Below are 15,887 nucleotides of genomic sequence, written 5' to 3'. Positions count from 1 at the left end.
TGATCATATGATGAATGAAATTATATAAATACCAATACCAGGATCACATTTCAACTTTTTGATTGTTTAGCATATTATTTAAAAAAATGTTTAAATCATTTGTTCTCTCTTTATTTACCTTTTAGGAAAATGAACAACGCCGGATCCAGGAAAAACGTGTTGAACTTCGTAAACAACAACGCGAAGAACAAGAAAAAAATAAACGCAAAGACAAAAAGAAAATTCGACAAACAAAAAGTCTTCCAACTGGTAAAGAATCTGGAGCCATTGTAGATCGCCTATTAGGACACATTCGAGAAGGTTTCCACAAACGAAGCATCGGATCGTCTCAAGCTGACGAATCCGATACCAGTGATTTCGGAAGTGAACCATCGTCACCGATAACAATTGCTTCGACAGCGGAAGACGCTTCACAACAAGGAAACTTTGTACGGGCGTCCTCAATCCGACGCTCGTGGCAAAAATTTGAAAAAAACTTAAATGCCATTTCTGAAAATGGATCAGACACAGACGGTAGACACTCCACGGATCCGATTGATACTACTGATCAAGATAATATCAGTAGTGGTTCGAGTGGTATTTTTTCTGACACAGCCAGTAACGTTGGCTCTGTGAGTGGTCATGAAGATACTGCGCCAATGAATGGAAACAAAAGAACTAGATCTTCTAGCAGTGCCTCTGCAGAAGAATCTCTTATCGATCTGTTGATGCAAGGGAACGAAGAAGAGTCGGCAATCGGAAACTTTAGACGAGATGGTAGTTTTAGACGCAGCATAAAACGAACAAAGAAAACTCAAGCACAAATTCAAGCGACTGATAGTCGGGAGAGAACGGGTAAATTACAGGATAAGAAAACTGAAGAGAACAACGAGAAAAACAAAATTAACGAGGAGAATAATACAAAAAACGATAATGAGAAGACTCAGATAAAGTTAAGAGATCCGCCTGCGCGAAGACGGTACAAAGTAGAAGGTGTTGAAAACGACTTAGCTCTTAGAGTCATGGGCAGACGACAACGCCTTAGAGAGTTATTAGGAGATGACATCTCAACTGACAATGCTGGTGTAACGCTTCGAGAGCAGAGACCTAAAATATCACGACCATGGAGTAATATTGAAAGTGGAGATGTTGATAAAATACTCGGAGAACGTAATGAAAAACTGTCGAACGAAAGTAGTTCCGCCGATACGCCTATCTCTACCGATGATGCAAATAATAGTGCAGTATTCCACGAAATAGAATGCGACAATGAAAGGAAAATAACTATCAGTGGAATAAGTGGAGAGAGTGATACTGATGCTTTATTAAAAGAAGATACACCAGATGACGTAAATAGTGGTCAACCGATATCTCCACGCCGATCAAGATTTGTTCGACGAACGCGAAGTGCCGTAGTTCCATCTGAAGTAGAAAGCGCACTGCGTGACGTCACTGTTGAAGACGTCAGCACCAAAAGTGTGGTACAAAAGAGTGAACATTGTGATGAAACTTCCAATGTTCAAAAAGATACTCTTCGTCAACAGATTGAAAATATTGACATTGAAAAGGCTTTAGATGTCGTAGAGTCCTCTGTAAATAAGCACGAGCAACACACTTTGTCAAATAAGGAAAATGCGAAACAAAGTAGTTACAGACCTCGATACCGCAGACTTAGAGATTCCGACCGTAGCATAAAACAAACAAAATCAAAAGAAGAAATTGTTTCCGTAAATAGTATCGATATCTCGATATCTGTAGATGATGATAATATGAAAGGAGGGCATGAATCCAATGAACACGATATTAAGCAACTCAACAAACCCCTTGAAAAGGATAGGAAAACAACGGATAATGAAACGCATTCGGAACTAGAATCACCTACGCTGTCAAATAGGCGAGCTAAAGGCCTTCAAGCTTTACGCGCCAAAAGCATATATTCAGACGATGACAATGAATTAGATATTTCTTCTTTACTCAGTAAAAATAACAATACTACTATACAAAATGACGAATATAAAGAAATAAAGAAACATGAAAATACAGAGGATCAAAACAGAGAAATTAATTACGAGAATAACCAAGAGAAAGAACAAGATGTCGTTTACCAAATAGCTGACGATGATGTTTATATTGTTCACCCACGTAGGATAACGCAACAAAATAGAATATCGGCTCCACGAAAAGTAAATAGTACTACATTTGAGAAACTGGACAATGAGGATATTGAAGATTTAAAACGAACATATTCATTTAAACAACCGTCAAGGAGGCAAGTAAACGATGAAAATGAAAATCATATAAGCATTCCACAGGAGATAAAAACTACAGCGAAACCAGATAAGAAACAATCAAGACTACGTGTTCCAACCTCTAGAAAGAACACTCCTCCATCTCCAAAGAAAGAAATTGCCAAACCTAGTCCCATTCGTCATGTGCGAAGTAGATCTGTCGACAGTACAACTTCAACTGTAAGCATATCGTCGACAAGTAGCAGACAGTCGTCCATTTCGGCCAATAAAAAACCAAAATCTTCACAAGTTGCAACCAATAAAACCACTAACAAAAAAGAAAATGATTCACTTTTACAAACTAATTCCACTTCCAGACTTCCACGCACAGGCAGCTTCAGACGCTCACACTCCGGAAGAGTGAGTTCCCCATCACCAGATATAAAATCAACTAAACCAGGTGATCAAACTCGTGGGAGTGGACGAGGTAGTCAACTGAGGAGAACTCCATCCACTCGAGGTTCTACTACAAAACAAACTACATCAAAAGCACAGGTAGACAGACGGTCGAAACTGGATCTTGATATTGAAGGTGTATCAGGTAAACAATCTCCAGTAAACAAGACGACATCTTCATTAAAATCACCCGTAGGTGCTCCAAAGCGTACACCGAAGACAATACCATCTCCTCGGACAGATACTCAGCCTACGAAAAGCAGTCTTTCACATAGACCAAAACAAAGCAATACAAAATTGAATAAACCTTCAAATATCCGTCTACGTGGAGCGCCTCAAGGAAGTTCTGGATCGTCAAATCGACCTAAACCCGTTCAGACTATACACTCACAACAAAAGCCGCCAAAGCCCGAGGCACAGACACGAACGAGACCTATTCAAACTCGTACACGAACACAAAGTATGGAATCAAAGAAAAGTAACAGCAGTTATGGAAATACCTCTGACGTGTCAGGTCATTTAACAGCATCACCTTCTTCTTCAATGACTCGTCCACAAAGTGCTACCTATTCTAATCCCCCATCACCTGTTCGCTCTGTACAATCCTACACAAGTATACCGCTATCACCAGCAACTGTTAGAACCATACCAACTACAAGTACAGGTCGGCCACCAAAATCGCCATCTCCGCGGTCAAAAGTAACAATAAGGATGGGAACCGCAAGCCTTGGCATGAATAGTCCGCGAACTCCCACATCTGCTTCTCATACTGTCCCACCACCGTTCTCAAAAGTTGCGACCCCGCAAATGGGAAAACGTGTAATTCCAGTCACAGGGAGTCCAATGTCGATGAGCCCAACGTCACCGACAACTAGGTTGCCAGCATCACATCTTCCAGCACCTGGATTTATTTTACCACCTCACAGAGGTCCGAAAGTGCCCGACACACGCGATTCATTTGATAGCCTTGATTCTGAACGATCCCTAGATAGCTCTTGCGACGACTACAGTATCAGAACAGATAGATCATTTTCCTATCTACGCAGCAACTCAGATCCAGACTTACTGAAGAGCACAATGCAGTCAATACAAAGCTCGTCATGTGCTTCAATCCAGACGTCTCCAGAATCACAATTCCAGAGAAACAACACCACGTATTCTTTACCACCAGCTGCAAGAAAATCCGGCGTGCCAGAAAGTGTTAAGAAGATCTCAAAACCAGGCAAACTCAGTAAATTTATGAGTAAGTTTGGCAGACGATCTTCTGCAACTAAGACCCCAAATTCATCTTCTTTCGACGACTTGTGGTCAAGGGAATCTGAACAGAACCACGTTGTTTATTGTGAAGTTGGTGAACCTCTTTCTCACGTTCCGGTTTCCAAACTACAAGCTCCGGCTGTTGCAAGACCAATAAGTCAAGAGAAAATTCAAAATAAAAATACATCTAAATCACAATTTCGCTTCGGATTTCCTGCTGGAAAGACTGAAAGACTAAGCGGTCGTAAGTTGCAATCGCACGTACCAAAAGCAAATGTTGTCAAAAGAAACTAGGCGATTAATCTATAATATCCAATTGCTAACTGCTGCAATACAAAATAAGTAATATTATTATATAATTTAAGTTGCCATGTAGTGTCATACTTACATCAATGTAATTAACATTATGTTATACTTTTATGGGAAAACCGTAATATTGCATGATTTATTTATTAATACTTATTATTAATTTAGTATTAAGTTAATTTTACATATACCTTTTTAATGAACTTCAACAAATCATTTTTATAGCTTTACTATTAAATATGTTAGGGCTAAGCTACGACATATTTGTCATTGGTTCCTTGTTTGGCTAAATCATGGAGAGAATACAACTTTCTGATTGGCCAATATATTATGCCTGTTGCTATATCCTATTATAACCTTATTTATTCATTGGATTTTTTACGTTACGTATAGCATAGTATCAAAGTGTCTTGACTGTCCTCACATATTCTGATTACGTAGTAGATTTTACAATTTAATTTTAAGTTAAACTTATTATGTTATCTTCGAAATGTTAACGACGAGTTGTTTCTTTGATATAGGAGTTTTTAATACAAAGCTTCATTATAAATGCTAAAAGAGTCACATTATGCACGATGTGTGGCCTATTATTATATTGACTAAGTTAACGTAACGTAATTAAAAGAGTCACATTATGTACGATGTGTGGCCTATTATTATATTGACTAAGTTAACGTAACGTAATTAAAAGAGTCACATTATGCACGATGTGTGGCCTATTATTATATTGACTAAGTTAACGTAACGTAATTAAAAGAGTCACATTATGCACGATGTGTGGCCTATTATTATATTGACTAAGTTAACGTAACGTAATTAAAAGAGTCACATTATGTACGATGTGTGGCCTATTATTATATTGACTAAGTTAACGTAACGTAATTATTGGGAGAAGGTATTGTTGTGCTACATCAACATTACGACTCGGTAAAATGTGGTTCACACTAGAACGTAACGCAAATAAGTTGACCAATGACAATCGACACTTCCAATAATCCATCGCTCGTGATTGGTCAAATTAATTGCGATGCGTCCTAGTGGGAATCAAGCTTAATTCATATTGAATTCATGGTAACAGTGACGTAATGACGTAATTTTATATTTTTGGTTTTTATAAGCAAGGAAACATTACTGTAAGATTGGAAATAAACAAGTTTTGATTATACTGTATGCTGCTATTTTATAACGAACAGAAAAATAACGAATAAATGAGCGGGTATTTATTGTACTTTTTAAATTATTGCTGGCGTTTTATACTTAACATTTTGTTAAAAATAATGTATATTGTGTATAGTTTAAAAATATAATATTAGTAAATCGATATGTGATGGTTTAGTGAATAATAAGTACAATTAAGTAGGCAATCAACACAAGTGGTTAGTCTTCCCGTTTTGGTCTTCCGTTTGGAAATTATTAACAGTATGAAGTTAATATAATTATAAAAAAAATAATATAATAAATGCGCACTGTATTTTTCTAAAGCTTTTTACAACAATTATTGACGAATGACTGAGCATTTTTAATAAAATGATATTTACTATTTGTACATTATTATAAATACTATAAATATATAAATTAATAAGGTATTGTATGGTAGGTTTTGGAGTAGAAGACATCGACTTTCCTAAAAATGTATAATCTAAAATGTAATAATATACCATTGGTGTTGTTTGTAAATGTATATAATTGTGTAAGGTTTATGTCTGTTGGGCTAAAAATTGTATACTTTTTATGCTAATAGGTTAATCTGCATATTACCGTATTATAGGCCTTTCTTAAAGCAGCTCTATTCAATATTTAAAGTAAACAGTTATTTTGACATGAATATATGAAAGGGTTTGTTTTCCAATGCCAATATTCAGTGAAGATGATGTACAAATTTATTTAAAGTATACTGTATATTATGATAAGGATTAATAAACGTTGCTTATGTTTTGTTATTACTTTGTTGTCGATTATTTTGTCATAGTTGCAGAAGTTATTTAAATTATAGAGAATTATTTCTCCATGGTTAAATAGAGTGAACTACTAATTCAACGAACTACCAAATGAACGAATACACTCCAACATTTCCCACTCCATCATCTTTCTTTCAATACATTTGACCACGCTCAAAAATCGTTCCGACGCCCTTGACTTGAACAATTGAATAACATCAAAAAAGGAAGTTTAAGACGAACATGTTGAAGAGGAATATGCACTGGCACGTTGGGCAAAATAGTATACAGTATCACTAGTGTAGAATAGAATACTATTGATAATGATTGTTTTGTATTTGTTGAATGGATATACTTCTTAAAGATGTATTGTCCCCTGAAAAATAATGCTTACATTTTTTTTAATATGCTATTTTAATGTCACAAAAATGAGATCTAAACAAAATATATTTACCTGAAAACTGTAATTTAAAGCAAAGAAATTGTCAAAAGGTGAAAACATTAACTTTCTTAAAACTACAAAATAACCTATCCAAAGTCTGATTTAATTAATCTTCACTTTTTATGTTTTTATAAGATTGACTTCTCTATTTTAACGAGGCGGAGCCGTCCTTACAACCGAGTAAAATAGAGTGTCCAGTGGCAGTCTCTATCTTTCAACCTAACAAAAATTATTACCAGAATTTCATATTAGAGCGCAATACTCAACCAACTTAGAGTGCTTCGTTTACGTAGCTATTTTATTAAACTTTAGTACCGCCTGTTCACATTGCCTGACTTACAGCCTGGCCTTGATGGTTTAAGATGGAAGTGGCATATAACTCCAGAATATAGATACACACTATATACTATTTCGCGAACTCAGAAAGTAAACTAGGTCTGAGGTGTGCCATCGGGATATCACTGTTAATAACATAATCTATGTCTTATCCTGCTTCCTAACACTCCCAATCCGATTTGTAATTTGGTTTATAAGCAGATAATTAATCAATAAACGTTAGTTGATAATTGGATCTTCCAGATGATCAATATGTTGGTTTTCACTTACAAAGTAATCTTTGCTTTGTGCATATTTCATGTTACCCAGTGCACGGTAAGTAGCAATCATTATTTTACAATATTTATCCTTACTTATGTCAACATGGATGGATGCTGGATCAGACCTGTTAAAAGGTGAATAATATTTAAGTATGATGATAATCGCTATCATTAAGATGATGGTTTTCTCTCACACATTTATTCAGCAAAATATTTTTAACATAGTTATATACAATATTGCAGGGATCTTACAGATGATGCGTCGATGATGATCATGATGATGACCTTGATGATGATCATGATGATGACCATGATGATGATAATGATGATGACCATGATGATGATAATGATGATGATCATGATCATGAACATGATGATAATGATGATGATCATGATGATGACCATGATGATGATGATCATGATGATGATGATGACCATGATGATGATGATCATGAACATGATGATGACCATGATGATCATGATCATGAACAGGATGATGATTACCATGATGATGATCATCATGATGATGACCATGATGATGATCATGAACATGATGATAATGACCATGATGATGATGATCATGAACATGATGACGACGATGATGATGATTTGACGAATTAGCAGCCTTTCGTTTTCACGACGCGCCATGCGACTACAAAGCTTTTGGGTCTAAGATTTAAGCTTCTAACGTATGACTTTTCGACTAGATAGCTTTAAATTGCAGCGACGCGACGCGACACGTCATGACCTCCAATCGTCCCCATATTCTGTTATAAGAAAGTTCTTTCTTAAGAAAATTAACATTGTCATTATTTTGACGACTATTTATAGGAAGAAAAACAGTTTAAAGACAGTGAGGGAAAGAACATTTGGAATTTCTTTTTTGGTGGTGGTGGTGGATACGGTGATGGTATGATTGGTTTCTGCACTATTTCTCTATTTTTATACCTGCGCCAAAATACAAATCGGGTTATTCACACACGGCCCACAATGTTTGATACCTAACACAAATTAGAAATTAACCACCACAGTGGCGGGTATAAAGGTCTAGGAGGTAACAAATAGAATAATGATTCAAAAGTATAAGTGGAGTGTTGTAAATTAATTTATTTATAATTAAATCAGAAATCAATTGTAAACACTTGAGTTCGTTTTGTAGGAGATAATGGTTGCCCGGAAGTACCGGTGACTTGTGAAACGAGAAAATCGACTGTTGTCTACACACGTTGGGGTCGCCAAGACTGCAATCCAAACGTGGAAACCGTTTATACTGGTGAGAAAATGATATTTACAACCTTAATCAGTGCTTTATTTTATTATTTAACATCGGCTCGTTTTCGTTTTCAAATAACTATGTTTTTTTCAGGATATATTGCCGGAGGTCATTATTCACATGCTGGAGGTCTTTCAAACGCACTCTGTTTGCCACATGAGCCAGAATACAACGATGAACTGGTTGCTTCTGGTGCTCACAGGTCTAATATATACGGTGCTGAGTACGAAACCAATACATTTGCTCCATGGGCCAGCATCCACGACAAAGATGCCCTTTGCGCCGTGTGCCTTGCCGAAGGCCGATCCACAATTCTGATGATCCCAGCTAAACGTACGTGCCCTGAAGGTTGGAATAAGGAATACGAAGGTTTATTAATGGGGGGATACCACGCTCACGCAGGTGCGCAGCAATCTCTTTGCGTCGATAAAGATCCCCAAAGCAGACATGGCTCCGTGGCAAACGACAATGGTTTGTTGCTCTATCCCGTCATTGGCACTTGTGGATCTTTGCCATGTCCACCGTATGCTGATAACCAAGAGCTAGCATGCGTTGTATGTACACGTTAAACAACTCAACGTTCTTTCATTTCCTCTTTCTTTATCCAGCTTAAAAATTCCTACGAAACTAAAACTTTTTTTGAAAGTGTTTAATAAAATGTATTTTCACTTCATCATTATCTGTATTATAATTACTTAAAGGGTAGCTCCGGGTATGGAATTTCTGGTTTATTATAAAATATAAACCTTTGCAAAGACATTGATAGTAACCCCGCTTTTCGTCAGCAAGCCGAACGAGCATCGTGAAATAACACCTAAAAAATGTGGTGCTTATAGGACTTTCTTATAATTGTATAAGATATGAATGTTAGTGTAAACCGGAGTCACCCTTTTAACCATAACAACTAATAGTCTAACGTAAATCATCATTTTTACCAGAATTAAAGCCTACAGTACATTTGTATTGATAGATTCAATAATACTATGATTCACATCTACCAGATTTGCGAACAATTGAATATTGTATTTGATTTGATTTTTCGGTTTCAACTTAAGATTACAAGACAAAATGAATACAAACAATTCACAAGCAAATACATTGAATAAAAAACCAAGGATAGCCCATAAAATCCAAAAAAAAAGTCAACTTAATTTAAATTTTTTAAAAAAAGGTGGTTTTTTTTTAAGTAGGCAATTTTTAGACCTTCATCATAATAACGCGAAAAACATTATTTTGACGTATAGCTTGACTTTTAAGTGAAATAGCAGGTTAAAAATGGTGTCTACACCTATGTTTCTGATACCAAATTCCAAATATATTGTTATTAAAGTTGTATGCAACAATAAAATACATTTAGTGAAGAAGTATATTACTTTTTAGTTTATTTTCTGTTTACTACACGTTGAAAGTACTATTGTTTGGTGACATAACCACAGTAGGCCTACAATCATCCTATAATTGAGAGTAATATCCAGTGCAGCTTAACTTGAAGGCACCGTTTAGTACTAACGTCACCAATCAATTCAAATGCGACATCGAAATATTAAGCTATTTTTTACGACGACGACGACAACGACGACGACGTCAACGATGATGGCGATGCCGTTTTCTCGGTCCAATAGACATAATACAATACATATAATTTTATGATTATGCAAATAAGCAGCATAAAAAGTAATAATTCATTTACAAACATAATTTTAGAACCAAAAACTAAGGAAATATAAGACCCAACAAGAAGAAAGGGAGAAAGAAAGGATTTTACGGTAGGGTTACATGTGCCGATATTTAAAAATTATAGAGGAAAGAAGTAAATGTTGAATCTGAATCTGCTCAGCCAATCATATGCATGTACTTAGGTGGAGCATGTACGTCAAAACCTATTTTTCCTAATCAAAACTAGACGCAACGCAAAAACGTAGATGCAAATCAAGCGAGTTGACCAATGACAAGCGAAAGTTCGAATAAACCATCGCTTGTGATTGGTCAAAAGCGCTACGTTGTATTGCGTCTTCAATGAGAACCAATAATTGACCTTGATTTTAATCACGTTTCTCGAAGCATGATTTAGGGTTTGAAATAAGAAAAAAAAACACTCACAAGCATATGTTTTTATTTCATTTGATTTATTGTAATGTTTGTTGGATAATGTTACATGTTTAGGCACCTACTAGTCGTGTGAACTTCGGCTAAACATTCTTAAAAAATTAGTCTTTTCAATTGATTTTGGAGAAACGTTATTATGTAAGAAGTAGATTAGATAATAAGATATTATTGGTCCATCAAAAATGTTGGAATTCATTTTCCAAAACGGCGTAAGGACAAAAATACATAAAAGTTACAAATGAGATGTGATAATTATATTCAGTTGAGATTCAGAGTAGGCATAATTATTATCAATATTATGTATTATACTATTTTTGCTTTTATTATAATGGAAATTACCACTGTGTATCGTAACACAATCAAGAAATAAACAACTTATATTGATTAGATTACAAGTATCAATTAAAGTAGAATGTAATGGATAAGCCTAAAAGGAAAATTAAATACATGAAATATAATATTTATACCAAAGTACCGGTGTTTTTACCGTGTACATACAACGCACGCCAACTCGCGGTTAGCAATATATGGAGTGCATGGTAATGAACCACAAATTCCTATGACTGGATAAAACAGCATACCGTCTAGGTTTGCCATGGAGCCTGGTCTGCCCTCAGGATTTATATCGACGCAAAGCGATTCATGTCCCCCTGCGTGACCGTGGTGACCCCCCATTAATAAACCTTCGTACTCCTTGGTCCAGCCTTCGGGGCACGTACGCTTAGCTGGGATCATTAGATTTGTTGATCGGCCTTCTGCGAGACACACAGCGCAAATCATATCCTTGTCATGAGAGTCAGACCACGGGCTGTAAGTGTTGGTTTGGTACTCAGCACCGTATAAGTTAGACCTCTCACCGCCACCATTAGTTGTAAGTTCTTCGTTGTATTCGGGTGCATCTGGTAAACAGAGGGGGTTATTGATACCCCCAAAATGTGTAAAATGACCTCCGCCGACGTATCCTAATGAATAAAATAATCAGTGAAAAAATGAATTTGTTGATTTATACAATATAGCTACAACGTACATTTTGGGAGACAAGACAATCCACTTAATAGGGGTATCCCCTAAATGGCCGTAGTGTTGAAACATAGATAGGCCTACTCTTCTCGTTTGCTTCACGGGAAAGTATCCTCTTAACAGGATGTCTCCTGTAGGCCTATTACCATGTCTGTCATTAATATACAATGTAAAATTTAAATTGTATCCTACCTCTATAGACTTCGGTGGCTTCGGGATTGCATGTTTGACTACCCCAGTGTGTGTATATAGCACTAGATCTTCTTGTTTTACAAGTCATTGGTTTTTCTGGACAACCAGCGCGACGATAGTTCTCTGGCTGTGTGCCTAGAAAGTTACGTATACATTATGAATAATGTTAATAGTGCTATACACTTTTACCTAGGCCTATATCAGTTGTTTCAACTATTTATGATGAACACGAAGCTTAAGACACTAAAAATATGACCAATTTAAAATTTAATAACGAAACGGTAACATATTTATATCACGTAACATTTTCATATTCCTAAATAGCCTATAGTTAGTTTAGTTAGTTTTATTGCCGGTCCGCCAGATAGTCTGATGACTTTCTCGCCTCGGCTGCTTTGCTTATATCAGATGCTTTCCTCAAGTCCTGTCTGTTTTCTGCTATTCCCTGAACTGTTTCTTTATCTTTTATGCTATTGATCCTAATGAACAATGCATTCGGTGTTTATTATAAATCGACGAGTGGTGGCGCTCAAACGTTAATTCCTCCGAATTCAACCGTGTTTTCATTTTACAGTAGAAAACAGTGGTGGCGCTCTAACAAACATTTCAATGCTTATCTTACAGTGGTGCTCGAGTGTTTATATTATCATCATTTATGTATTGGTTACTAAATGTTAAACCAGTGACTCACACTATCTTGATTGATCCAAATAGAATATAAAAAAAAAAGAAAACTAAGTGGTACTCAGACAACAGCTCATTTATCAGTGGCGCTCGAGTGGTGGCGCTCTTACGATTCACTGTTCATTCAAATCAGAGAGATGTAATAAGCCGAAGGCTATATTATATCATTGATTTACAATTTAAGTGAACTTGAAGATGTATTTTGTACTCAAAACCATGAAAAATAAAGATGTATAAATCAAAATTTCAATAGGTAATTTTGTACTTTAATAAATTTATTCAAAGTAATAATTTCGCTTATAAAAGTGAAATAATCAGAAAATCTTTAAATTACGGTTCTTATCTGAAATTGTATATATTTTATCCGATTTTTAAAGTAAAGTGAATTACTATTATGTGACATGGTTTATTCAACAGGAGGACAATATATATTTGGGACATGAAAAATATTACATAAAGAGCTGAAATAATAAACATTCATTCCGATTATGTTATACCCTTTCGCTATAAGTTTGATTGCAGATTGCCAATTAGATTCATTCTTAATTAAGTTCCAAAAAAATATCAAAATAACCGTCTTACCAACATCATACTCGCCACCAAAAAAGAAATTCCAGATATTGTTGCCCTCTTGGTCTTTTTGCAGCTGGATGTTTGTTTCTTCTCCTTCTCCCTTTAATTAAAGTTTTGGAAAATAATAAAAACATTTTTAGCATCATCTCTTTTTTTTTTGGTGGATAACAGAAATCGGTAGATTTCATAAAGGGTATAAAATTGCAATTTTAATTACTCATGTAGCCTACTCCTTTGTAACTTTGTGTTATGACGTCATAAGTCCACTCGTACGCATGTCAGAAAGCGAACAGCAACGGCACTGAAAAAGTTCTCAAATTTCGCAGTCGACGTACTAGTCGACATAGTGGATTTTTCTCTACTCTGTCGTAATTGTCTACTTTATACAAAAAGGGTATGACAAAATATCTTCAATAGAGGCAATAAACAGAATCCTTGATTCATTTAACGATAGACCTAGCTATTTTTTTTTATTTTTAAATAATCAAAATTTGACTTACCGCCACCAGGCTCAGAGGAATAACAAGCAAAACAACGAGTACTGTATGTGTAAAAGCCATCATGTTGATCACTCATTAACCAATAGTCAACTAACATTTAATGGTTAACTGTCGGACTTATAAACTGACTTGGGTGTGAGAAAGCAGGAAAACAGATTAAATATTATATAACAAATTCAAAAATCCCACGGCACACCTAATATATTTAGGCGCGTCAGTATTCAGGGACAAGTCAAACCTGGTGGTATACGACCTTTGTCCAATCACGTAATCAGGTTTTTTTTTTCTCGACAAACAAAAATAATGTCAGATTACAGACATTAGTAGAATCTTCGGAACTTTAATATAGGTGTCCCCTGAATAGAGGTTTATGGGCCATATAGTGTTAATTAATTCTCCTTATTCGTTTCACAAGCAAGCGTCCCATTAGATAATAGGATTTTAACCAAGTTAATAGAGTATCCAAAAGTATAGGGTACTTAAATTGACAGACTACACATTTTATTGTTATTATTAGTGTTATCATTTTCAAACTTTCATAAATTGTAATGGATAAGGTATATAATTTGAAAAAAATAAAATAGAATTTTTTTTTCAACTAAAAAGTGACATTGTTCCATTTGTAAACATGTTTCTGCTCAAAATTAATTTTCTATCAACAACACCAACTTTTTTCAACACAATATCAGATATTCTAGGCCACTCATATATAACAATTTACCACAACACCGCCTCCCCTCCACCTCCATCATCCCCTCAAATTCTTGTTCTGCCACCCGCTGCTCAATCTGCAAGATTATCTTGATATCGATATGTTCGACATGTTCTTGGTCGTTGTTTCATGTTCCATGACTTTCTAGATTAACTTATTCTTTCGTCATTTGACTTTTTGTATTCGTTACTATTCCCAACGGCTGTACATTTATCTGCTCATCATTTTTACTTTATTTTCTCAACTTTTATCTACTGGTATAATCTAAATTGTTATATTGTTCTTGTTTATATTTGTTATATTATTTTATATTATTAATTATTAATTTGTCAAGACACAAGATTTTCATCTTCATGGAATTCTGCCTTCGTCCGTTACTTTTTTTTCAATAATCTCAATCTGTAATTACTGTTTTTTTTTAACTTATTGTCTTTTGGACGCAGATAGGCTCAACACAGGCATAGTAGTGCGTATTGCTGATTGGTCGATTGTAGCCACCATCTTGTTGGTTCCCTCTCCATGGAAAATCACTTTTTTGAACTGCGATAACATTGTAGTTTGCCATCCAGCCTTCGGCTATATAATATCATTGAGGCCTACACGATGATACTGAAAAGTGGACCAAATGAGTTGGCGCCATCAATACTGTATTTTGCGCCCTCTATTAACAGAGCGTATATTGAAAAAATGACAAGTATTTGAAGCAAGACATATAGTAACAACAGTTAAATTAATGCAAGGAAAAGTGTGTTACATCTTTCTAAATACAATTAATGCTTAATTGTAAATAAAAATAAAATGAAATAAAAGTTAGGTGTCAAATATCCAACAGTGATTTCAATTGAAAGTGAATGAATGAATACATCAAAAGCCATTTCCGCTTATGCAAATATTCATGGTTATAATCCCAATACAATAATAATATTTCAATGTGTTGTTAATGGTAAAAAACTGGACCTTTTGGAAGGACAATCTTAGGAAAATTGATTGTTTACATTTACATTACATACTGTGTTTCTTTACAAATGACACTCCATGGAACAATGTGAATATTGGAGTGTATAGTTTATCGTTTGACAGTGGGGATCAAGTTAGTGGCCAAGCAGCTCAAACATATATATGCTTAAAATCCAATTAAGCCAAATCCTAATGTAATACAAAACGTGCACACATAGATGATTGGATTCGTACAGTACATAATTTCGTTTCACATTATAAACTAATGTGAGAGCCTCAGATTCAGAAAAATGTTCAATTTTAAAACGGCGAAGTAGAAGAGGCTTCTCTTTTTTAAATGTGTGGAAATCGGTAAGTAAGTGTAAATCATGATACTAAAGCCATATGTTCTGTCCCAATAAGAGACAATAATGAATGGAACTGCATTAGGCCTATATAGTTTTGGAAGGTATCAATAGCAATGTTGGAAAACGGTTAATTATTAATTTTGTAACTTGTCTGATTTTGCTTTGGAATGAGCACTTTTGTTATCATTTCTGCATTTGACTTTGGTAAGACATACGATGTCCTGAATTATGTGACATCATTTGTGATTTTAGAATGTATTGGATAAAACTCGATGTTTCATTTAAAAGGGAGCAGAAACGTATATGTAGGTTCTTTATTCTT

General features: G+C 35.2%; 3 protein-coding genes across 4 annotated transcripts in view; 2 read left to right on the top strand and 1 right to left on the bottom strand.

The window, feature by feature from the left end:
* The window catches only part of LOC144843547 (uncharacterized), a 40,720-nt gene extending 34,551 nt beyond the window's left edge, over positions 1 to 6,169 (top strand). The window contains exon 16 of the mRNA XM_078700364.1: positions 126 to 6,169. Coding sequence (XP_078556490.1) covers positions 126 to 4,214 — 4,089 coding nt within the window. The 3' untranslated portion in view covers positions 4,215 to 6,169. The remainder of the gene's footprint in view (positions 1 to 125) is intronic.
* A 957-nt stretch (positions 6,170 to 7,126) lies between these two features.
* On the top strand, positions 7,127 to 9,841 carry LOC144842188 (short-chain collagen C4-like). The gene is made up of 4 exons (XM_078698588.1): positions 7,127 to 7,256; positions 8,033 to 8,111; positions 8,361 to 8,474; positions 8,568 to 9,841. The coding sequence occupies exons 1-4, from the start codon at positions 7,185 to 7,187 to the stop codon at positions 9,041 to 9,043; spliced, it is 741 nt and encodes a 246-aa protein (XP_078554714.1). The 5' UTR covers positions 7,127 to 7,184; the 3' UTR covers positions 9,044 to 9,841.
* Positions 9,842 to 10,620: 779 nt separating this feature from the next.
* Positions 10,621 to 15,887, bottom strand: part of LOC144843649 (short-chain collagen C4-like) — a 49,421-nt gene continuing 44,154 nt past the window's right edge. For both annotated transcript variants that reach the window (XM_078700531.1, XM_078700529.1), the window contains exons 3-5: positions 13,059 to 13,149; positions 11,793 to 11,927; positions 10,621 to 11,542 (exon numbers count right to left, since the gene is read on the bottom strand). In XM_078700531.1, coding sequence (XP_078556657.1) covers positions 11,064 to 11,542; positions 11,793 to 11,927; positions 13,059 to 13,149 — 705 coding nt within the window. In that variant the 3' untranslated portion in view covers positions 10,621 to 11,063. The remainder of the gene's footprint in view (positions 11,543 to 11,792; positions 11,928 to 13,058; positions 13,150 to 15,887) is intronic.

The sequence above is a fragment of the Antedon bifida genome, chromosome 5 (assembly GCF_963402885.1).
Source record: "Antedon bifida chromosome 5, ecAntBifi1.1, whole genome shotgun sequence".
Lineage (NCBI taxonomy): Eukaryota > Metazoa > Echinodermata > Crinoidea > Comatulida > Antedonidae > Antedon > Antedon bifida.
The sequence above is the reverse complement of the archived record's forward strand: the minus strand, read 5'-3'. Positions and strand labels throughout refer to the sequence as shown.

Bases quoted from the DNA above. Each gene is read 5' to 3' on its own strand.
- LOC144842188 (XM_078698588.1), top strand. From the start codon at position 7,185: ATGATCAATATGTTGGTTTTCACTTACAAAGTAATCTTTGCTTTGTGC. The intron at 8,112-8,360 runs GTATGATTGGTT...TTCGTTTTGTAG, and splicing joins TGGTGGTGGATACGGTGATG to GAGATAATGGTTGCCCGGAA. The intron at 8,475-8,567 runs GTGAGAAAATGA...TGTTTTTTTCAG, and splicing joins CGTGGAAACCGTTTATACTG to GATATATTGCCGGAGGTCAT.